We start from the raw sequence: 23987 nt of genomic DNA, 5'->3' as shown, positions 1-23987 counted from the left end.
CGAAACTAGCGAGCTAACTTCCGCTAGCTTCCTGCTAACTTCTAACTCCGTTAAATGTAATACATTTTGTTTTCATGGATGCCTGGAAGTTAAACTTCATAGTTACACCTGGTAAAGCAGCAATGCTGATCGTTTTATTAAAGATGAAATAATTTAGACAGTTTTTAACTCTCAGTGATGCTGCAGTGTTCGTTTGACCTGAAGAGGGGGGTTTAGGACCCAGATTACTCCCAGATTTAAGAGCATCTTAGTCCGACAAATACGACAATAACGACGGCCGCTTGCATGTTCTGCAAAAAAAATGTGCTTTGTCGTGTATCTGACGGACAAACACCAAACCAGTTCCACATCACTTAAGTTGCACCATTTTTACAAACCAATTCTGGTTCATCTGTTTCAATCAACAATCGGCCATGTGCGTATGAAAACAAAGGCACTGCGCATGCGCGTTTTACTCATATTCTATCGCGATATTTCATTTTCCTATCGTTGCCTAACATTATACCGGTATTACCGTGAACGGTATAATATGGCCCAGCCCTAGTTGTTTATTTAAATCTTGTGCTTAACAGCTGAAACCTGTATTTCACTGCATTTTTAAAAAGTCTTCACAGGCACAGTGTTGCATGGAAAGAAGCTGTTTTAGTTCCTGTTCCTAAATCCATTTGTCAATTATCTTTACATCAGTTGATAGGAAAATAATTGAAAATCTCAACAAACTGAGTATATCCTTGATCCCATGCAGTTAGCTTATAAACCACACAAAGGAGTAGATGATGCCACAATAACCTTGATGAACATAACTGTTAAACACTTAGAAGGAAATTCTTCTCATGGTCTCATGGTTAGCTACTGTTTGTTGAGTTTTCTTTGACCTTCAACACAATTCAGTCTCACATTTTAATCAGAAGGCGACTGGCATCCCACAGGATGTGTGCTTTTACCCTTATTTATTATCTGTTCACAAATTCTGTACACAAATATGTGTGTACAGAGTTGGGTATGAAAGCAGGCTCATTTTAAAGTATAAAGATGACTCTGTTATTGTTAGTCAGCTCCAGGATAATGAGCCCAACCGTGGCACAGTCCTTGATGATTTTGTTAAAAAGTAATATGTGATCACTGGCTTTAGAACATGCACTCATACACAAGAGATCACATCCATTAAGGGTCAGACGGTGGAATGTGTTCAGTCTTATGAATGTCTTGGAGCAATTATTGATTCAAACTTTGAAACAAACTGTGAAGCTGTGTGGGGAGAAAAGGGCATCGGCGGCTGTCGTGTTCAAGGAAAATTTCTCATTTCCACTCCATGCTGATGTTATCTGATTGTGCTTTTAGTGAGACGTTTGTCTTTTTTCTGAGTGTCATGGATTGGTTATTTATCTATAGAGAGCAGAAGTCATATCATAAGTCATAGTTTGCCCCTTGGGGATAAATAAAGTCTTCTGATTCTGATATCGTTGGATGGTTTAATTGACCGTTTGGTGAGCTTCAGCTTGACACTGGCCTGAAGCTGGTTAGATTTTACTTTTTTACTTTTCTGATTGTTACAATCAGTCGCATTTAAAAAGGTTCAAGCGTCTATTTTGGGGGGGTTAAAATTGCTTAAAAGTTTTGTTATTGACTCCATAGTATTTGTATATTATAAGTGTGACTTCAGGATAGAATAGAATAGCCTTTATTGTCATTGTACAGAGTACAACGAAATTGGAGTGCCACTCCCTTGGTGCAAGTTTCAATAATAAATACAAATGTAAAATATAAAAAGTACAAAAAAAAAAACAATCGTATTACTCAAACAATAGTATGTACAATATATACAGGATAGCAGCATTAATATAATGACAGTATGAGTAGCAGCATAATATAATGACAGTGACGGTATGGAATAGGTTCAATTGTTTTTGTGCTTATTTACTACGGTGATAGCTCTGGGAAAGAAGCTATCCCTGAATCTGTTTGTCCTGGTTTTGTGTGACCTGTACCGTCGGCCTGACGGTAATAGTTCAAACAGTTGATTGCTGGGGTGAGAGTAGTCCTTGATGATATTGCCAGCTCTGCTGAGGTACCGAGAGTTTGCAGTGACCTCCAGGCTGGGCAGAGAGCAGCCAGTGATCTTCTGGGCTGTGTTGATGACCCTCTGCAGTACTTTCCTGTCCGCAGCTGAGCACCCTGCATACCATGATGTTATGCCGTACGTTAGGATGCTCTCTATGGTGGCTCTGTAAAATGTCACCAGCAGCCTCTCCTCCAGGTTGTTCCTCCTGAGCACTCTCAGAAAGTGGAGACGCTGCTGGGCCTTTTTAACCACCGCCGTGGTATTTGCAGTCCAGGAGAGGTCATCAGAGATGTGCACGCCCAGAAACCTCATGGAGTGTACCCTCTCCACACAGTTCCCGTGGATGTAGAGTGGGGCCGGGTCTGCTCTGCCCTTCCTGAAGTCAAAGATAAGGATCCGCTTGCATCAGGAAGGGCATCTATACGGTGGCCCTGAGAGGCCAAACGGACTGCAACTTAAGAAAACACCAGCAATGAGAAAAACGCTGTAAAAGCATACAAAACACATTGGAAATAGGAAAAAACACAAGGGAAGTGTTTCTGGGGAGACATTAACCCGACGGACCAGTTGCAGGAACCCAAAACATGCTAGGTGTCTTTTATCATGATTCATATAATACTGATGACGGATTTTTAGGCCTTACAGGCTAACACACTTACCTCTCATCTTTTCTTTCCTCACAAAACCGATAGATCCTCCACTTCTTTTAAGTGTCACCCAGCGTAATTCTTAGCACATTTTGGTTCCTGCAACTGGTCCATTGGGTTATTGTCTCCTGAGAAACACTTCCCTTGTGCTTTTGGAAATCTGTTTTTTCCTATTTCCGTTGTGTTTTGTGTGCTTTTGCAGCGTTTTTCTTTTTGCTGTTGTTTTCTTAAGTTGCTATCCATTTGGCCTCTCAGGGCCACCGTACATCTAGTATAAAAAAAAATGCCACATCAAACACAAACTACCTGCTGTGGTGTGGAATAAGGGAGCAGCAAGAAGTAGCTTGCCAAACTTAATTTAGTTGGCTCCAGTCTTAGGAAATCGACTATTTTTAGCATTAACATGTCAGTAATTAAATCCAAAGGGATTGCTTATTACTTTTGACTGGTATAAAATCACCATGCAGTGCCTTTCTTGACAGACAGCAAAGTTTTACTTCAAAGCTTTTTACTGCAGCAATGACTAAGGAATCACTTTGACCACATCTGTCTGTGCTAAACCTCATGAAACAACAACAACAACATTTTCCTTACGTGGCTTCACTAATTCCCATTCATGCAACTTATGTATGAATGGGAATTAGTGGTGTTTGCAACATAAAAGCACAAACAGCAGAAGAACAGCATGTTTTTTAAATAAAGAGCAAACTATTATATTAGAAAAATGCACAGTGGTTAAGTGCCCAAATCCAACCGGGTGCTAAGCAGTACGTAAGTAACAGAAAAAAAAAAACACTAAGCATGTGTGCCCTAAGGACTTTAAGTCGTTCGTAACAAGGTAAAAGCACTGGATCAAGTCCATTTAAAGCCAGGAGGCATATCTGCAAAAAAGAAGCACACCATTTCAATTACACGACTTATCAGTATGTGGCACCATCATTAAGGCTCTGGTATATCCAGCTATAATGACAATAGCATATTCCATTAAACCGATGTTATGCTTGCATGTATTCTTATAGTGTTGTAAGACAGTGTGTGCCTGATTGTTTCAGCTGCAACCCCGGAGGTATTAGATGCTCTGAGATCAAGTTTTAAAAACATATAACACATCATTTAAAATCATAAATAGACTTGCTATTACTTTTATATGATATCAAGTTCAACTGTTTATGATTATATCACTATTTAAATCTTATAAATTACACAAATTTATTGTAATTGTTAATATCACTGATTTGACCTTGTTATATTTACAAGAAGTGCTTAAATGAGCCAAACATAATATTCTCTTTTTAAATATAATGTGCATGTTTTCATATCTTCCTGTAAACACTGTGGGGCTACACTGAGGCTGGAAAACACATTATGCTCTAATACTTGGGGCTCAAGAGTTGGGAGTTCAACTTGTAATCAGAAGGTTGCCGGTTTGAGCCCCGGCTCGGACAGTCTCGGTCGTTGTGTCCTTGGGCAAGACACTTCACCTACCGCCTACTGGTGTTGGCCAGAAGGGCCGATGGCGCAATATGGCAGTCTGCCCCAGGGCAGCTGTGGCTACAACTGTAGCTTGCCTCCACCAGTGTGTGTGAATGGGTGGATGACTGGGTGTGTAAAGCGCTTTGGGGTCCCTAGGGGGGACTAGTAAAGGCGCTATACAAATACAGGCCATTTACCATTTTACTTAAATTTACTCCTGTAGTCGTTTTATACCGTTTATTTATAATGAGCACATAGACTGTTAAGGTGAGTCTAATGATTAAAATATTTATATAACTGTCAGTAAACCCAGTAAACAAGACACTTTAAATTCCTTTCCATTACATTAAGTAAACACTGAATATAGATGCCTTAGAATTTGCTGCCAGGGCAACATGTAGCACTTTTTCTGCAACCTGAGATCTAATTAAATATTTTCTGATTAACCCTGTGTTAAACAGTCACCCACTATTCCTTATGTAACAGAAGAGGTAAACTTATTAGTCATTGGATTTTTGTTTATTTATTGTTTGTTTGCTTTTTTTGTACGCTAATGTAGGATGTAGCGTAGTAAAGTATTCAAGCTTAAAAGTAACAGAATACAGAGCAGTACATTTTGCTATATTGTTGGAGTTTTTCAAAGAATTTGAACTCTTAAATTAGGTGTCACTTCATTATTTGCACTGTGCTAGTATCAGGTTGGATCACTTTTGCTTTCTAAGCTGCTTTTTTTGTGGCACTGATTCAGCAAGGTGATGGAAACATTCCTCAGAGATTTTGGCCTATGTTGTCATGATAGCATCACACAGTTGGTGCACATCCATGATGAGAATGTCCTGTTCCACCACATCCCAAAGGTGCTCTATTAGAGTGAGATCTGGTGGCTGTGCAGGCTTTTTGAGTGCAGTGAACTCATTGTCATGTTCAAGAAACCAATTTGAGATCATTTGAGCTTTGTGAAATGATGCTTTATCCTGCTGGAAGCAGCCATCAGAAGATGGGTACGGTGTGGTCATAAAGGGATGGACGTGGTCAGCAACAATACTGAGTAGCCTGTGGGAGTTAAACAATGCTTAAATGGTAGTAAGGGGAACCAAGTGTGCCGAGAAAATATCCACCTCACCATTACACTACCAGCAGCAGCTCAGCCGTTGATACAAAGTTGGATGGATCCATGCTTTCATGTTTGCTAGTGCCAATTTTTGACCGTGCCGTCTGAATGTTGCAGCAGAAATCAAAACTTATCAGACTAGCCAACATTTATCCAATCTTCTGTTGCCCTATTTTAGTGAGCCCATGCAAATTGAACCTACAGTTTTCTGTTCTTTACTGACAGGTGTGGTCTCCTGCTTCAGGGTTTGACATGTTGTGCTTTCAAAGATACTCTTCTGCATACTATGGCTGTAACGAGTGATTATTTGAGTTACTGTTACCTTCCTATCAGATTGAAGCACTCTGGCCATTGTCCTCTGACTTCTGGCTTCAACGAGTAATTTTCACCTAGAGACCTGCCTCTCACTGGATATTTCTCTTTTCCAGGCCATTTTGTGTAAACCCTGGAGATGGTTAAGTGGGAAAATCCTAGCAGCTCAGCAGTTTCTAAAATACTCAAACCAGCCTATCCGGCACAAACAATCAAGCCAGCTTTAAAGTCACTTTAATCAGTTTTCTTCTCCACTTGGACGCTCGGTTTGAATGGCAAAGTGAACACTGAATGTATATTTATTATAGCTACATTTTTTTAGTTCAGTCTGCACTTCCATAAAAAGGCTTTTACAAGACAGAACATATATACACAGACGGAATAGGGCACGCAAGGGGCCACATAGTCTGAGGATTGGGAATAAATGAATTTGTTGCCTGTCATATGACTATGCAAAGGCATCAAACACTTTCTGTACATAGATTTCAGTCTTTGCATCTTCTGTCTGCTGCACACTCCCTTGATTTTGAATGATAGCTGTAGAAGAGTCTACACTGCAGCATGCAATTTATTTGGAGAGCAGGGTGAATATTGTTGTTTTTCTTTGACAAGGCAGAGTGGTAGTCTTCAGATTTCATGTTTGCGAGTATACTTTTCCCTAAACCACACTAATAACCTTTATTTATCACTGAGTGGTAGCGGGCCTATGGGGAACATGTGTGTTTGTCAGTCACATCACTCCCACTCTTCCCTTTGACTCCTCAGTCTCCTCCTCCCTCTCCCAACTCTATCAGTTTCTCATTTATTTTCTGTCTCAAGCCTCCACTCCATCATTTTGCAGAGTGTTGGGTTAAAGTTCCACCTCCGCTTTTTTGTCTTTCTCATTGTTGCTGTTGTTTCTTGTTTTTTGGGGATTTTTTTGATTGTTTAGAAGACTGTGAAACACATGCATCTCTGAACTGCATTTATATGGGGACAAATTAGTGTCTGCTTTGCATAAACGGATGATAGAAAGTCTCTGCAGTATTGTAACTTACAAAAGCTCTGGAAAAATAAATTGTCTGCAACAGAGAATTTAGAAAAATCTTAAGAATTAGGCCATAATTGCAGGTTAATTACATGCGTTAACCAGTAATTTCTCTGAGTTTTCCTAATGAACATTTAATCCTGATGTGCTCAGAAATCCATTGCTGCTGTTTGCCTGTTTGTCAGAGAAGGTTAACACATCGACACAGGGGTGCTGAGGTTTCATTTGATCTGTCATCTCCCCTGAGGCAGCACTCTGTGACATTGCACATCATTACTTTCCCCAGTAAAACAATGACTCGACCTGACATGAAGCGATCCAGCAGATGATCTTCTATAACGGCGTAAGTCAGCGCTGGTTATGGTCAATGAGATTTTTAAAGTAATAATAGATCATTTTTATGTCAGCTGTCACTGGGAAAAAAGACACTGACAAAACAAAGAGCACTATAAGATGCTGAACAGGCTAAATCCCCTCGCTAAATTAAATTTTCCCTGGCATTTCAGTCTCACAGTTCTACTGAGAGCACACAGGAGGACAGATTGTGCTCTCTTTTCTCCTGCCTCCACACTTCCTATGCTCTCCTGACGTGTGCCAATTGCTCAGGGATTTTTTCCAGAGTCTTGACCAGCGTGAAGAGTGTTTTCGTATTTCTTGTTGAGACTGTCTTCACCACTTTCAAACATAGGCTGGATTCATCATTTATTCAAACAGTCTTTGTTGGTCTTTCCTGACTATACACCTTGCTCTTACGTTGATGCATAATTCCTAAATGATTTTGCATTAGCATCATGTTGAGAGTCATCTGCAGGGTTAGTGTACAACTTTGTGGTTACAACTTTAAGCATGTCGCATTTGCATTGTGTAATTGAGGCCTAAATTACAGTTAATCTAAGGCAGAAAAATAGAATTGCATTGACATAAACAGCTAAGATATGCCAGAACTTGTGGCTGCTCCGATATCTCACATTTGGAGATAATAATTACAAGAATGATTAGTTATAATTGGGGAAAATAGTTGCATTTTCTAAAAGTTTAATAAGAATCTCCACTCTTTGTTTTTATTTGTTTTGTGGCACTGCTCTGAATATGTAACACACCAAAGGGGTATTTATCACCACAAGGATCACAGAGGAAATAACCTGTTTGGAGTGATGCATGGACAATCCAACATCAGGATAATAGGAATCTCTGCATTCTGCTGTCTTTGTATAGCTATAGTATCAAACAAGGAGTTTCACATGCCTTATCATATCCAGGCCATGCCGTAAATTTAAATAACCAATAAAATGGTGACTGAAATGGTTACTTTTGGTTTGCTAGTTTATTAATTCCCTAATCCCTACACGTTTCCCTCCAGCCTCTCTAGACTGTTTTATATCCAGTGATGTTGGATTACACAGAAAAGTTCCACTTTGAAAAATGAGCTGTAAAAAAGTAGAAGAGATACTGATTTTGCCAAAATAAAATTACTCTTAAGGCTAAACCTGAATTGGTTGTCTGCCTTCCGCTGTTTGTGTATCTGGCCAATTTCTATCTCTACCTGTCTCTCTGCCTGTGTAGACACTGTATTACTGATCATTATCTGGGCGAAACTTAGCTCAGTGCCAGTGAAATCACTCTGGAACGCTGATAGCTCGGGGCAAAGGAAATCAAACATACCTTTGTATCTTTTTAATGAATCTGACCTTCTATCTTCCTTGTATCTCCTTCCTTACTGTCGCACTTCCTTTCTTTCTCTTTCTGTTACCTTGTTAAGAAATGCCATCTCCTTCCACTTCCACTGCCTCTCACCAATCCTCTCTCGCTTTCCATCTATCTTTAATTTTGATTCAATCAGACGCTACTCTCGATGTCTCAAGGTGATCACCACCTACCTTTTCCTTTGTCTGGAGCCAGTGAGACGCTTAGTTAATTATTTACAGGTGATAAAGGGGACCCACAGAGGACCTCAAGGCCTAATTTCTCTTGATATTTGGAGTTGTATCTCAGAACGTCTGGCACACACATTTATCTCATGACCTAAACTGCCCTGGAGGGTTTGACATATGTAATTCTCCCATACTCATCTGTGCAAAAATGCACAGATGAGTATGGGAGAAGATTTCTGGAAGATTTAGGAGAACTATGCTCTCTTTGTCTTTTCTCTTCTCCTTTTGTGGATGTTTCTTCCCGTTAAAGGGAGTTGTTCCTTCCCACTGTCACAAAGTGCTCGCTCATAGGGGTTTGTTTGATCGTTACGGGTTGTTTTCAGAACCTTACAGTATAAAGCACTTTGAGGTGATTGTTGTGGTTTGTATAAATAAACCTGAATTGAACTAAATTCAATAGCTTTGCCTCGCCTTTCTCTTCACTGTTGTCATTGCATAAGAGACATTTAAGGGCTTGTTTAGCACAGAAAAACGCATACAGTATTTTGCATTTTCATGCATCAGTTTTGTAAGATTAAAGTCTGAAAGCAGTAGATGTTGAAATGTTAAGCACTCATGCTGGGATTTTTGTTCCCTTTTTTCCCCCTTTTTTTTTAATCTAGTTAATTAGCACATTTGTCTTCAAGTGGCTAACATTCAATCATGGGCATTGTGACATTTACCGACTAATTACACAAACTATATTTTATTCTTTTATACTGAGAGATCATTGTTTTTTAGTCGTAGTGGTTCCTTGAAACTTGGCTACTACCATTTAGCTATGTGAGCTACCAGGACATTGCATTTTTGCATCACAGAGAATACCCACAAACCAGTCTTCTTTGGAGCTGCCCGTGTTCATCCAGTGTGCACATAAATATATATATTTATATGTATGTGTGGTGGGATCTTCTGTGATGGATTTCAGTTTTAACTTTGCTTTTCCACATACAGCAGGTAGTTTTCCTCTGAATCAGTCTGCGAAGGACGCGTAGACTGTGATTTTTTTTTTTTAGTTAGGTGCCAGATTTTGCTCATCCAGGTTCGCAGACATGAAAGACAGCAGATGCGAGGAGGTGGTGGGTGAGAGGGAAAGCAGAAGGAAGGAAGAAGGATAGATGGTGATTCTAAGCCACGATTCAGTGGTTGATATTTGACCCACAGCTATGATCGATAGCTTCTCATGTGAGAACGCTGCCTCTATATATGTGCGTGTGTCTGTGTGTGAGAGTGTCTGACTGGCTGGCTTGTTGCCTCTGTCTGCTCCATCCCCTGTAAAGGTTCCTCGTCAAACTCTCTTTGATAGGTTAGAGTGGGGCTTTGACAAATCTGACACTGCAGTCTCTCCACCACCTAAGAACAGATGGAAAGCAGTTGTCTGGTTTATTATTTAAAGTAGAGTGCACATTTTGCTCTTAGTTGTAGCTATTTACCCAAAGGTTTCTATTTATTCTGCCCACTGCTGCCTTTTTTTTGTCACTCTGCACTGTGATAAGTAAGAGTTAAATTTGCTGCTAAAATATAAAAGCCACCAAAGAGATCTTCCAGTTCCTTGAAGCTGACAAGGTGCAAAACTTTTCAGCTTTGTTTTTCTCACACCTGTTGCATCAGTTATGATTTCACAAGGAAATCAAGGACTGTGTTGCTGCTTAGTCATAGTTCTGCAGTATCACATACAAAACTCTTTGGAAACTACGTGAACTGATGGATGCTGTCAGTGAACTTTCTTTATGAAAATGCACAATGGAAAAATCCTGACAACTTAATGAAAAGAGGGGGGAAAGCTGAGAACCTTAGACAGTTATAAAGTATCCAGGGATAGATTTGGCCTACATGGCTTTTGATTTTGTAAGTGAAAAGAAGTAAATACAACGACTACAGGAACAACCCATTAAAGGTTAGCTTTTATACAAATGTTAATGTTAATATGATGTGCAGTGCTGTGCAAAAATTTGAGCCACACATCATTTCTTTATAGTTTGCTTTCATAGACCCAGACTTTCTTGCCTTTCTTTCTGTTTCAATTTCAGTCCTTGTAGCTGACATTTACAGAGAAATGGAAGCTTAAAAATAGACCTACCTCAAGGGATGAATGGCTGTTGTCTCTAAACATAACAGACAAATGTTAAATTGTATCTTTTGGCACAAAACCCTTAATTTGTCCCAATTTTTGTAGTCAAATCTATGAAAAATGTGCACGATCACATAGTTAGACATAAAATAGTATTTTACACTGACAAGCTGATGTACCTCAGCATGGTGTGTCACGTGCCCTTAAAAAATGTAAGGAAAATCTACAAGTGGAGGATAAAATAAGAGGTGCCAGATTTTGATCCATCATGCAATACCATCTAGAACAGCGTTCCCCAAACCCCGGGCCGAGCCAATTTGGCACTGGGCCATGAGAGTTGAGACTCGGGTGTGAAATGTATAGTTTTCAAGGTTTTTATCGGTATTTATCTTTTTTTAAATAACTTTTATCATTAACTCGGTTTCCCTGGGTCTTTTCCCATGTGTTTTATGAATAAATGTTCCCTTTTTTTGTACTGGTGCTGGTTTTATTTTGTTGTATTTACCTTTAAAGGCCGGTGCATGAAAATATTGTTGGAGTTAAACTGGTCTGTGGCGCAAAAAAGGTTGGAGACCGCTGATCTAGAAAATATGAGATTGGCAACAGTTTCTTTTTTCATCGTGATGAAAAAACACCAACAGTGCAGTAAAAACATACCTGGATAGAAAAACAACACAATGGAGTTATAAGTGTCATGGACTGGCCTCACCAGTCCCCGGACTGGTTACTACACCAGTGTGGGATCATCTTGAAAGAGAAGAGAACAAAAGTCAACAAACATCCAAATAAGAGCTTTAAATGCCCTTTAAGAAGCCTGGAGAACTATTCCTGAAGAGCTGCCTGAGAGAGTTCTGGCTGTGTTGAAGAATAAAGGAGGCCAAAAATTGACTTTCAAGGATCATTAGAAGTGTGCAGGCTCTCATGTTGCCTTATATACTGTGTTTCCATTTGTGTTTGCACATGCTTCAATAAATCGCTGCACCTATTTCCCATTTTGCTAACAAAATATAAAAAAAGGGTGAGGGTTGGCTCAAGACTTTTGCACAGTAATGTATTCTAACATAAAAATGTGTGAGAACAGACCTTTATAACTCTCTGCATCGGATGTATATGTGAATATTTTCAGCTTTCTAACTTACTCCCTCTGAAAGGGCTCGTTATGCTCTCAGCAGTGCTGGAACTATCAGAAACTATTTCAACAATGCAGACAAAATAAAAAGATAAGAGTCCATCGAGACTCATTCTGAGCCATAGTGCCAAGTCTAGAAACTTTGAGAGGAAAAGATGAGGCGTGTAGTGAAGTCAGAAAAAGTGTACAATAAGAAGGAAAGCGATACAGGGAGTGCAGAATTATTAGGCAAGTTGTATTTTTGAGGAATAATTTTATTATTGAACAACAACCATGTTCTCAATGAACCCAAAAAACTCATTAATATCAAAGCTGAATGTTTTTGGAAATAGTTTTTAGTTTGTTTTTAGTTTTAGCTATTTTAGGGGGATATCTGTGTGTGCAGGTGACTATTACTGTGCATAATTATTAGGCAACTTAACAAAAAACAAATATATACCCATTTCAATTATTTATTTTTACCAGTGAAACCAATATAACATCTCCACATTCACAAATATACATTTCTGACATTCAAAAACAAAACAAAAACAAATCAGCGACCAATATAGCCACCTTTCTTTGCAAGGACACTCAAAAGCCTGCCATCCATGGATTCTGTCAGTGTTTTGATCTGTTCACCATCAACATTGCGTGCAGCAGCAACCACAGCCTCCCAGACACTGTTCAGAGAGGTGTACTGTTTTCCCTCCTTGTAAATCTCACATTTGATGATGGACCACAGGTTCTCAATGGGGTTCAGATCAGGTGAACAAGGAGGCCATGTCATTAGTTTTTCTTCTTTTATACCCTTTCTTGCCAGCCACGCTGTGGAGTACTTGGACGCGTGTGATGGAGCATTGTCCTGCATGAAAATCATGTTTTTCTTGAAGGACGCAGACTTCTTCCTGTACCACTGCTTGAAGAAGGTGTCTTCCAGAAACTGGCAGTAGGACTGGGAGTTGAGCTTGACTCCATCCTCAACCCGAAAAGGCCCCACAAGCTCATCTTTGATGATACCAGCCCAAACCAGTACTCCACCTCCACCTTGCTGGCGTCTGAGTCGGACTGGAGCTCTCTGCCCTTTACCAATCCAGCCACGGGCCCATCCATCTGGCCCATCAAGACTCACTCTCATTTCATCAGTCCATAAAACCTTAGAAAAATCTGTCTTGAGATATTTCTTGGCCCAGTCTTGACGTTTCAGCTTGTGTGTCTTGTTCAGTGGTGGTCGTCTTTCAGCCTTTCTTACCTTGGCCATGTCTCTGAGTATTGCACACCTTGTGCTTTTGGGCACTCCAGTGATGTTGCAGCTCTGAAATATGGCCAAACTGGTGGCAAGTGGCATCTTGGCAGCTGCACGCTTGACTTTTCTCAGTTCATGGGCAGTTATTTTGCGCCTTGGTTTTTCCACACGCTTCTTGCGACCCTGTTGACTATTTTGAATAAAACGCTTGATTGTTCGATGATCACGCTTCAGAAGCTTTGCAATTTTGAGACTGCTGCATCCCTCTGCAAGATATCTCACTATTTTTGACTTTTCTGAGCCTGTCAAGTCCTTCTTTTGACCCGTTTTGCCAAAGGAAAGGAAGTTGCCTAATAATTATGCACACCTGATATAGGGTGTTGATGTCATTAGACCACACCCCTTCTCATTACAGAGATGCACATCACCTAATATGCTTAATTGGTAGTAGGCTTTCGAGCCTATACAGCTTGGAGTAAGACAACATGCATGAAGAGGATGATGTGGACAAAATACTCATTTGCCTAATAATTCTGCACTCCCTGTAGAGGGAGTGGATATCAAAGGTAAAAACTGTTAAAGAAACGCTTAAATCTTTAAAGTCTGTAGGGGGATGTACAAGGAGAGAAATGGGAAATGAAGCACTCAAAGCAATTTAGGTGAGAGAAAGAAATAAAGAGAGTCGGACATATCAAAGTGGCCTTCTTCTTCGTCATAAAAAGAAACTGGCTTAGCCACAGCCAGGTGTGATAAGTGGCTTATATTGAATCTTGAAAATCGACAGAGTTAGAGAAGAGAGAGGAATTGGAAATGAATGAGCAATCGAGAGAAATGAGCAAGAAGTCTCAAAGGCAACAAAAGAATCAGAAAAGCAAAGAGTGATACAAAAAGCAATGAGAGGGAACAGAGAGCAAGACGATGAAGGGCAGAGACGATGTAGGGATGCAGTTCAGTCACATAAAGGATCAGGCAGGGACAAACCTTCCAGAGGTTTGAGCTTCGAACGGGCGACGTGCTACCGACTGAGAATCGCTGAGGAGAAATAATGTTTAGCTGTTGGTATTTTGTTCTCTCTTTCCAGACTGTGGAAATGAAGAGTGCTGTGAAATGTTATCTGTCTGGTCCTGAAGGCACACACTCACACATACGTAGTTACGCACATGTACACATGAATTCTACAGGTAATGTCACATGGATAGCCAGTCAGACAAGTATTTTTCATCCTCTGTTAGTAAGAACATCTTTTATGGAGGAAGATGTGCACAATTCCAAACTATTACTGTAAAATGCAGTATGTACAGGTGTATCTCCATGTGTGCATGACCTGACAAGAATGCATCAATACAGGATGTTGAGTGTGGCTCAGCTAAAAGCAAGATGCCAACATCTCTCGGTGCAGAATGGGAATATGTGCTTATAAACTACCACTGACGCTGAGGAGTGTTTACACTTTGCTCGTGTGTGTGATGTGCTCATATCCTTTTGATCCCATGTTTGCTGACATCTCAATCCACTGACAGCAAAGTGTGATTCAGGTCTTCTCTTTATTTAAGTGCAAGTCCTTGTGTGTGTGTGTGTGGATGAGTGATTTCGGTCCATTTAGGCGTTCACATTTCAAACATTCAGAAGATTTTCTCAGTTTTATATATTCAGATGTAAACACTAGAAACAGAAAGATTGTATCAAAGGAAAACCACGTGCAACAGGATTGTCAACAACCTTTCTCTGTGGATCGTCTGTGCTACACGACAAAGCTGAAGGATTTTGATCGGTAATAATGGTTCGAGATGGCAAATGGCTGTTGTCCTCTAGGCACATTTATCAAACTCTCAGAAGAAAGAAAATGAGAAACAAATGTGTCAATCAGGCACAGAAGATTGACACACAAAGATGCAGAATGAGACAGGCAGAGGCAGAGGTCTGCTTGAATTGCAGTCCGACCATGTCTGTCCCACGGGGCTGAAGCAACGAGAGATTTCTTTCTTGTTGTTTGTGACTCAAATTAGGGAAATTCAGTTGATGCCCTCTGTCATGAAAGCATAAAAATGGGTGACAGTGCTGGGTGAGCTTTCTTTGCATTTGCACAGATGAGAGCGATCATGCACAAAGATAGAAACACATGCATTTATCTTAAAATTGCAACAATAAAGTGGCATCTAATGCAGACACATCTATTCTTTTCTTTTCTTTTTTCTTGTTTTACTATGAAGGCAAAGTGGCATGAGCTGTTAACAGACCTCCATTGGTATTGTGTGTGTGTGTGTGTGTGTGAGATTGTGTCTTTTCCTGCAAAGATAAAGTCATTCATCTGAACTCTGAACGAATGCTAAATAAAACTGGACAGAAATGCCAAGAGCCATGGAAATAACAATATGTATACTGTACATGTGTGTATGTGCATATGTGCATGTCAGATTGTGTTCCTATGGTAACCAGTATTTGAGTATGCGTTATCACCCCACTGTGTTTGCTCAAGGAGAAAAGTTGGACGAGACAAGAGAAAGGAAAGAATACAAAGGAAAAGTACACAGCAGAAATGGAATGAAAGTTTGATGAGGAGCAAGAAAAAAAGCTGTTTTTTTACTCAGATGACAGCAGTAGATTGACAGCTTCCCTTTTCCTCATTATTTTGTGTGTCTGTGTGTGTGTGTGTGTGTGTGTTTCTGCAGCTTGCACTGATACAGAGCTTCACAGTCTCTCTGCCAGACTGAAGGACTGGTTCGGAGTTCTCCACCTCGATGCCAACAGAGACCTCAAATCCTCTGACAGCTTTGACTCCACCACTGGACGTGAGTACATCCCCATGCCGTGTGCCTGTGTGTGTGTGCGTGTGTGTACCCAGTAGCTGCTGAAAAGTCATGCTTTTTTTCAGTTCTCATGAGGGCTAGCACTGATGTTGACAGTGACCCTGCTCTGTTCTCTGTAATGTCAACATGTCTGAACTAGAGATGGACCGGTCCGATATTACGTATTGGTATTGGTCCGATACTGACCTAAATTACTGGATCGGATATCGGAGAGAAATAAAAAATGTAATCCGATCCATTAAATATCAAAAAAGCACCTCACAAAACTTGCGACATAGCATAACTCGGCTCATAACCTTAGCACGTCGGAGCAGTATGCATCACGTGATAGAGCGGCTGTGGCGTGCGAGACCTGTTGGTGGTCTGGTTGAGCATTTCATCTCCGAGAAAGTTATACCAGAGAGAAGCAAAGCAAGTGTGTAAGTTCATCTCTGTATGTTTGTAAAGCATTCCTGCGTTAAGCTTAACAACCGATATATGGAGCGACTGCCTCTTCTCTCTCTCTCCCTCTCCTGCTGCTACTTCAATCATGAAACTGATTAATGATCAGCTGATCGGCTTTTCTGTCGCGAGTCCATCTCTCTTGTTTGTTTATCGCCCACTTCGCGCCAGAAAGAGGAAACCAGCGGCTGAACAACAGCAGCACGTTTAAGCTTGATAATCTGTTGTTAGAATTTATTTAATATTACTTTCTACACCAGGATCGTTTTCTACGTAGCTGACGGCTGGTAACTGTGCAGGGACGGATCTAGCAAAGTTTAGCCAGGGGGGCCGATAGGGCATGAACAGGGAAAAGGGGGCAGAAAAACATACTTTTCTTTCTTATTCTCATTTAAAATGTCTAGTTTTTAATAATTAATTATCTGAATCTTACACCCAAAGTTTTAATCTGATGTAAAATGTATAGAAGTCCATTACTGTATATAGTAACTGTTAAGTCTAATATACCCTAGTAAGCTATAGTACTTTTTCCTTTGGGAAGGTACCATCTGTGCAGTCTGCAATTCTGTTGAAGAAAGATGTTGAATCTATTTAATTATTCTTGAAAAATAATTGATTTCTCTGCATTTTTTTTCACACTGCATCAAATTAAAGTTGATTACGTCGATTAAGCATCATGAGGTGGGGGGTGGTTCCCTATTTTTTTTTTTTTTTTTGCTGGGAGTTTGCAACCCTTATAGTTAGGTTGCTGACTCTTTAAAATACCAAAATAGGGAGGATGGAGTAGGTTTAAGTTTATTAGATTGATCAGTATTGCTGAACTATGAAATATTTTGGGTGCAGTGTATTTTTTGCATACAGGTATAACAGAATAGCTTTAGTGGGGGTTTTTAACTTGAGTTTGAACTTATACAAAATGCAGCAAGATATTTAAAAAAAAAAAAAACAGTTTTATTTATTAAAAAACACGCTATATTGGATTCATACCGGTATCGGCCGATATCCAAATTTATGATATCGGTATCGGACATAAAAAAGTGGTATCGTGCCATCTCTAGTCTGAACACATCTCAGCTCTCTGCCACTGAAAACACTCTTGCGCACATACTCGAACTCGAAACTCAGTGTGTTACTTTAAAAAAAGGAAATGTCGGTGACTTGGACATGTTCTGCAGTTTCAGATCTTTTTTGCCTCTCCATTTTTTCTTCTCTAGACTTTGATACAAGCATCCTGCCCATTTGTAAGGACTCACTGGGCTGGATGTTCAACAAGCTAGACATGAACTTTGACCTACTCCTGGACCAGTCGGAGCTGAGTGCCATCTACCTTGACAAGTATGAACTGTGCATGAAGCCTCTCTTCAACTCCTGTGACTCATTCAAGGATGGCAAGCTTTCTAATAACGAGTGGTGCTACTGTTTCCAGAAGCCCGATGGTGAGGAAAGGGGGATGAAAGATAAAGGGATAAAAGAAGGAGGGAACATATGAATAAGTAAGGAAGGAAAGAAAGCTTAAGTGACACAGATACGAGTTGCCTGCATTACCTCATTTAAGACCAGTTACAGTAGTTCTGATATAATGTAATAAACTAAATGTTAGTAACGGAGTACTAATAAAAACATGTTTTTAATTAATAATGTATTAAGAAGGATAAATTGTCGGGTCATTCAAGGACTGTAAATCAATAGTGAATGTAAGGATAATGGGTATTGAGCCTGATAGCAAAGGAGGATGTCTCCAGTATAATATGTCACTAAGCTGTTAGTGGAGGGAAACAGGTTTGAGTGATTATTAATTATAAGCTAAGATACAACTAGGGCTGTTTCAGTTTTCAATTTAATGATACTGACTTTCTTCTATTGTTGTAGGACTGCCTTGTCAAACTGAGAAGAGCAGGATCCAGAGTCAGAGTCGAAGAAAGAGCCTCATAGGTCAGTCTGAAGTGGCAGCTGTCAGTTGCTCGCTCCTTTAAATGCCCTTGGAGGAAAACTCACGACCACAGAGTGAAATGGCAGTTGGATTTCTTTTAATAAATATTTTCGAGTAGGGGAAAAAAGGAGATATTGCACCAGCACTATAAAGCACATCCAGGCACTTTGTACACATGTCATCTGTACCCATTGAGTAGATCGTGTAATGTTTCAGCTCACTACAAAACAGCTTGAAAAACGAGCTGGGACAGGGTCAAATGAAGGTAAGAGAAAATAGGTGTGTGCGTTTGTGGATGTGTGTTATCAAGCGACTGCTTTTCCTTAAGCAGAATGTATGGTTCCTGTCTGCAACCTTCACAGCAGTAATTGATTGTTGATCTCCCTCCCTGTGTGAATACACAAGAACTTTTGCTGCAAGTTGAGGACGTGTACATGTAACCTCTGCTGAGCAGAGTTCGCATTATATGCTCAGATATTATTTTTAATTTTTGTCTGTTTAACCTTTCCAGCAACTTTCTGTGACTTTTCATTATCCCTTCTCATTTCCTCCTGCTTTTCTTTGCTCATCTCCAGGCACTTACATTCCCCGTTGTACTGACGAGGGCTACTTCAAACCAACTCAGTGTCACGGCAGCACTGGCCAGTGTTGGTGTGTGGACAAATATGGCAACGAGATAGCTGGCTCTAGAAAACAAGGCAATCCCAACTGTGGTAAGACCAAGCCACACATGTAGATATTCTTCAGTTTGCTACAGAAAAACAGTAGCTTTATTTGTCTGTTATTCCTCCATTTCTCTGACCTTCTTTCTGTGTTAGTGCTTTGATCCACGTTGTCTGCTTGAACATCTGTCTTTTTTGTTTCATTTGTAATCTTCTACAAATTAGAAAGCCTGCCGATCTCTTCTTTACAACACTGAAACACAGAGAGCACTGCAGCTGCAACTTTGTTCTCTTTCTTTGCTAAGTAATTCTCCCCGTGTGTCTCTATCTGTACCGGTATCTACGGATCAGTTATCATTTAGGAAATAGATAACATTAGGCATGCCTCTGGAGCCAATTCAGCTGTTTCTAATATGCCTGATTCTATCTGCCTCTGATATCCTGCTCGTGTACCTCTGATAAAACACCAGCATCTTGCAAGTCAAGACAGAAAATTTGTCACACTTGTCAGCAGGGAGCAATGTCAAAAGATCTGTTACGAATATGAATTTGAAGCAGTGCTGAGGCGTACCTCACAGGGGAGAATAAACAAATAAACTACTGCCTACTGCATTATATTTTGACAAAGAATATACAAGATTAGGTTTTTTGACATGTTATAGTGATAGCTAACAAGTCAGCCATGGAAATTCAAATGAAATGGTCAAAAAGCCAATAAAAGCACTTTGCTACAAATCAATTGCACTGTGGAAAAAAGAACAATAATTAGGAGGAAAGAATCCAGGCAGACATACTGATTACCAATCAAACAGCCAACTCACTGGCAGATTGCACCTCGCATGGATGCCAGGCTAGTCGAAAACCAGTAAATGCAGGTTCCAGTATTGATGTCCGTCCAGCCTCCATGCACACATGCACACGCGTAGACAACACCAGTCCTTTGTCTCTTTTCTAACAAGCTCATCTAACTCTGGCTGAGTGGCCTCAGGCAGGGGTTGCCTGGAGTTCTCCCATTCTGGCCTGCGTAGAACAAACAGGTAGCAATGCAGCAGCTCTCCACTCAATAGCTTGAACACAAGGACACCAAACTGATTTTAACAGCGTAAGTGCCACTCAACCACAGCGCAGTTGTACCCAGGTGTAAATAGGCTGTTTTGAACACAGACTAATTTGAAGTTCGAGCTTCAAAAAGTGCTCAAGGCAGAAGCTGATAATGACTCCTGTTCACACTGTAGTTCCACTGGATTCAGCATTAGTCTCCCATTAACCAAACACCACTAAAACCATCCAGTATAATCAGCTCCCTGTAGCCGCATGTTGTTTGTTGGGTAAATCAACAGAAAGCAAAAGTTGTTGTTTTTTCATTTATTTTTTCTAGTAGATTATTTACTCCCCTGAAAAGAATGTATTGGTTAGGCAAAGAGTTAGCTCATGATGGCCTACTCTGATTCTGTGCCCTATTTCAAGAGTTTACACCCAGGCTAATTGCTAACATTAGCAATTAGTGCAAAACAAAATAAGGCTGGAGCTAATGAGAGTGGAATTAGTTTTGAAGGTATTTGGGGGTGAAGTGTTACACTGAATGTTTTGTTTTGCATCATGACCTCCTGTGCCCTCTAATGAAAGTCTTGACACCTCTGTATTTATCAATAAAGATGCGGTTTGATGACTATTAGCTACCAAAGGTAGCTGCAGAAGCGTAGACCACCCTTGCTAACTGCCGAAGCAAACCCACTAATTTTGTCATATAAGCAGGCCTTAAATATGACAGAAACCTGTCAGTTCAGAAAAGTGCTGGAAGGGTTACTTCCAGTAGGCTTTCAAGTTTCAGGGAGCCCACTGGCAAAGAATTTATAATCTGGGAATTCATTAATATATCATATTTAATGTTAATCTGGGGATATCTGTGTAATCTCCTTATTATGTTTTTTTCTCTCTAGATGAGGATCAGGAGACATCGGGGGATTTTGGCAGCGGCGGTGCGGTCATACTCCTCGACGATCAAGAAGAGGAGCCATCACACACCGGTCGGAGCCGGCAGAAGAAGAGACGGGGCCGCATCCATCCCCGAGGGACCATCGAGGACGACGAGGACGAGGAAGAGGACAGGGATGACGAAATCGGCTACGTTTGGTAGCTCCGCTCCATTTTCCTTTGCCATCAGCTGACCAGGAAACTCCGTTAACTCAGCACAGATCTAAAGCCATTCCAATGTCTCTTCCTCCAGTTACCTTGGCAGCAGTCCATCTCCTGGCCCCTCAACCTGCTACTGCAATCTCTGTCCCTCATCCAAATCTCTCTCTTCAGTGAACCTCATCTGACCTCTTCATTTTCAAGCGTTTCACTCTGTCCTCAGACAGAAAATAGAGAGACTATTAGATTTCAACAACTGTCAAGCCCCTTTTAGAATTCTGCTCGAGCTGTCCACTTTCTGCCTCCACGTTCCCCCAAACCTGTGATCGTAAACACCTTCTAAAAGGGACTCTATTATCTCTGTCACTCGTTCCATCTTCTTTCAGTCGTTCTCCCTTTCTCCTATCACTGTATGTCCATGTCAGAATCTCTGGTCAGTCTATGAGCCCAGATATGTTAGCTGATGTATTGGATGTAAATATGTTTCCTTAAGGGAGGCCAGGCTATGGACTACCTTCCCTGTTGCTCCATCAGCGGCTCATTTTCATATTGTGTGTTCCACCGTCGGGCTCCTTCTGGTGTTCAATGATGTTTCTGCAAATTGCTGCCACAGTTTAAGGCTCTGAGATGCTCCTTCTCCCTCTCACTCTCACTCTCTCTCTGTTGTTTTAAGGAGGATTGTAAAATATTTGTTGATCTTGAATGTTCCAGGAAGCCCAGGAAACAATGAGATTAATGATGTATTGTCGTTGTTGTTGCATGTTTCTCATCGTGTTTCTATAAAAGAGAGATTTACCTGGCCAGGTCTAGCTCTATGCATCTCAAACAGAAAGTGATGCCTATTTGGCTGCTACAATACTTTGTTGCTATGTTGATGCTGTCTAGTGTCTTTTTGGTTCTTCTCCCAATCTCAGGAGGTAGGAAGTTGCATTGCAAAGTGTGATAGCAGTTAAGAAAAGCAAACTGCAAAACCTACAGTCCAAATCGGTTGGTTCTCAGCCAGCTATTCTTCTACTAATTGGTCAATAGGGCTGCTGAGGATTTTTGACTGCGCATGGACACTAAGCTGCTCCTGAGCTGGGAGGACACACGAAGTCATGCAGAAGAAGAGGCTCAGTTGTGCGTCAAAGCGTTGGATATGTTCAGTGATTTGAAATTGAAATCTTCACCATGTCAACTACGTGAACTTTTATTTGTAACTTTGAGAATTTAAGTAAAGTGGCACTTTGGGTGTCTTTTGAACCTTACAGGTCTGCGTCCATGTGTCTCTTGTTCCCCCGTGATGAAACTTTTTAGGCAGGACGTCATGTGTTTCATCTTATTTCACAAAATCGTGATAAAAAAAGTGATGAATAAAAACACATCTCTTGCCTCTCTTTGAAGCCACAAACACATTTGCATAAGATTTTTTATTTTTTTCCGAAGCCCGGATTTCACTGCAGTATTACAATCAAAGCCCTCCATCAATACTGACCTTTTCCAACCTTGAGAAAGCGTCGTCCCTGTTAGAAGCAGACATAAATGGTAGCTGCAGAAAATACTCTTATCACTTGCCTTTGAGAGAGGAGAATCACAAAGCTAGCGGTGCCCATAAGAACATAAAAGCTTAATGAGTGTTTTTGTAATATCAGTGGCTAATGGGACAGCTGACCCCACTGGCTTGAAACAGCCTGCGCAGCACTTTGAAAACACATTGTAGCAACAATCAGAAGCTAAAAGGACAACTGAATCTTCTGGCTTGAAAAAAAGCCTATTCAGCAGTTCACAGCACTCTCTGTCACACAGAATAGACAATGGGCTTAACTATGTGCATCAAATTATGCTGGAAGCTGTGGAGGGTGTATAATCACCCGATTCTGGGACCCTGGCTCGTGCGTCTTCTGCTGTCATCAGGCTACATGAGAAAAGTTGGAAAGAAAATGTCTGCTTCTTGTGTCTCTACTGTATCCACCTATATTCCCAGTTGCAGTGCTATATGGCTCTCAGCTATCCCTTTCACTGGATCCTTAATAATAATTAGTGATAACACAGTCTATCAAATCATAAAGAAAACGAAAATATATTTTGCTCAAATTCCTATTACAAATAAATAGCATTATGATAGCTATTTTTTTCACATAAAATGCAAAACAGCTAACCTGTATGCAGGGATTCCTCTCCTTGATAAGGTCTCCAAGGTAACCTTTAAATATAGTCATAAGTAGGAATGCATCTACTTAAGCATCTGTGGCACAAAGGCCATGCTTGTCTATCTTCAGGAGAAAGACGTTGCAGTTTCAGCAAAACATCTCTTCCTCTTTAGAGCCGTCACATAAAGTGTTTAATTTCTGTTATTCAGAGTGATGTTTAAGGAGGACATACACATGAATGGTTTGTTTATTCAGAATTAAGGTGACATCGGCTTGTTTTCCTCATCTTTCCTCTCACTCTGTGCTTTTGCTTAAAGACATCTCGGTCTACTGCGTTGTCTTTTTGCATCTTTGTTATGAAATTTTTGTCACAGCATGGGTTCGTCCAGCCACCTGCAGCAGAACTCCAACTCGTGCAGATGCCATTTTACTAAAGGGAGTAATCAGACAAAGTATCACTGGGTTCAGGAATATGATGGATATTTTGGTTGTTTAGGAACTTCAGCTTACATGGTGTACTGCACACCACGGCTCACATTCAGCCACTCACAAGCTGTCTCATTATTGTTTCTGTTTTCTTCTGCTTTCCCACTGAAACTCACTCCTCTTGTAGTGAGCTCTGTCTTCATCTCAGAAAAGGGAAAGCTTGGTTGCATTCTATCCTCAGGGCACTTCACTGCTCTGTTTCGTTTCTCTATTGGCTGCTTCTTTATTATCCCCAAATGACTTTTCCTGTTGGGTGGATCCTCGTATCCACCCAGCGTCTCCATAGAGACTGGTGATGGCCACAAGTGGGGCTTTATGCAGTTGGCTGCAGTTATCGTATGGAAATCGAGCTCCTGGGTGGAGTTAAAGTGTTAAAGCAAAAAAAGGAATTTCTTTTAGTCAGGATCTTGTCCAACACATAAAACCTTATGT

The 23987-nt window shown here is 40.5% G+C and overlaps 1 protein-coding gene across 2 annotated transcripts in view; it reads left to right on the top strand.

Annotated features, from left to right (window-relative positions):
- Window positions 1-22187, top strand: part of spock1 (SPARC (osteonectin), cwcv and kazal like domains proteoglycan 1) — a 107473-nt gene extending 85286 nt beyond the window's left edge. For both annotated transcript variants that reach the window (XM_084945814.1, XM_084945806.1), the window contains exons 8-12: window positions 15637-15756; window positions 17430-17651; window positions 18085-18147; window positions 18721-18858; window positions 20748-22187. In XM_084945814.1, coding sequence (XP_084801940.1) covers window positions 15637-15756; window positions 17430-17651; window positions 18085-18147; window positions 18721-18858; window positions 20748-20944 — 740 coding nt within the window. In that variant the 3' untranslated portion in view covers window positions 20945-22187. The remainder of the gene's footprint in view (window positions 1-15636; window positions 15757-17429; window positions 17652-18084; window positions 18148-18720; window positions 18859-20747) is intronic.
- The last annotated feature ends 1800 nt before the right edge of the window (window positions 22188-23987 follow it).

This window comes from Perissodus microlepis, chromosome 2, assembly GCF_051167445.1.
Source record: "Perissodus microlepis isolate ML-2025 ecotype Zambia chromosome 2, ASM5116744v1, whole genome shotgun sequence".
NCBI lineage: Eukaryota > Metazoa > Chordata > Actinopteri > Cichliformes > Cichlidae > Perissodus > Perissodus microlepis.
This window is presented reverse-complemented; position numbering and strand designations above follow the sequence as displayed.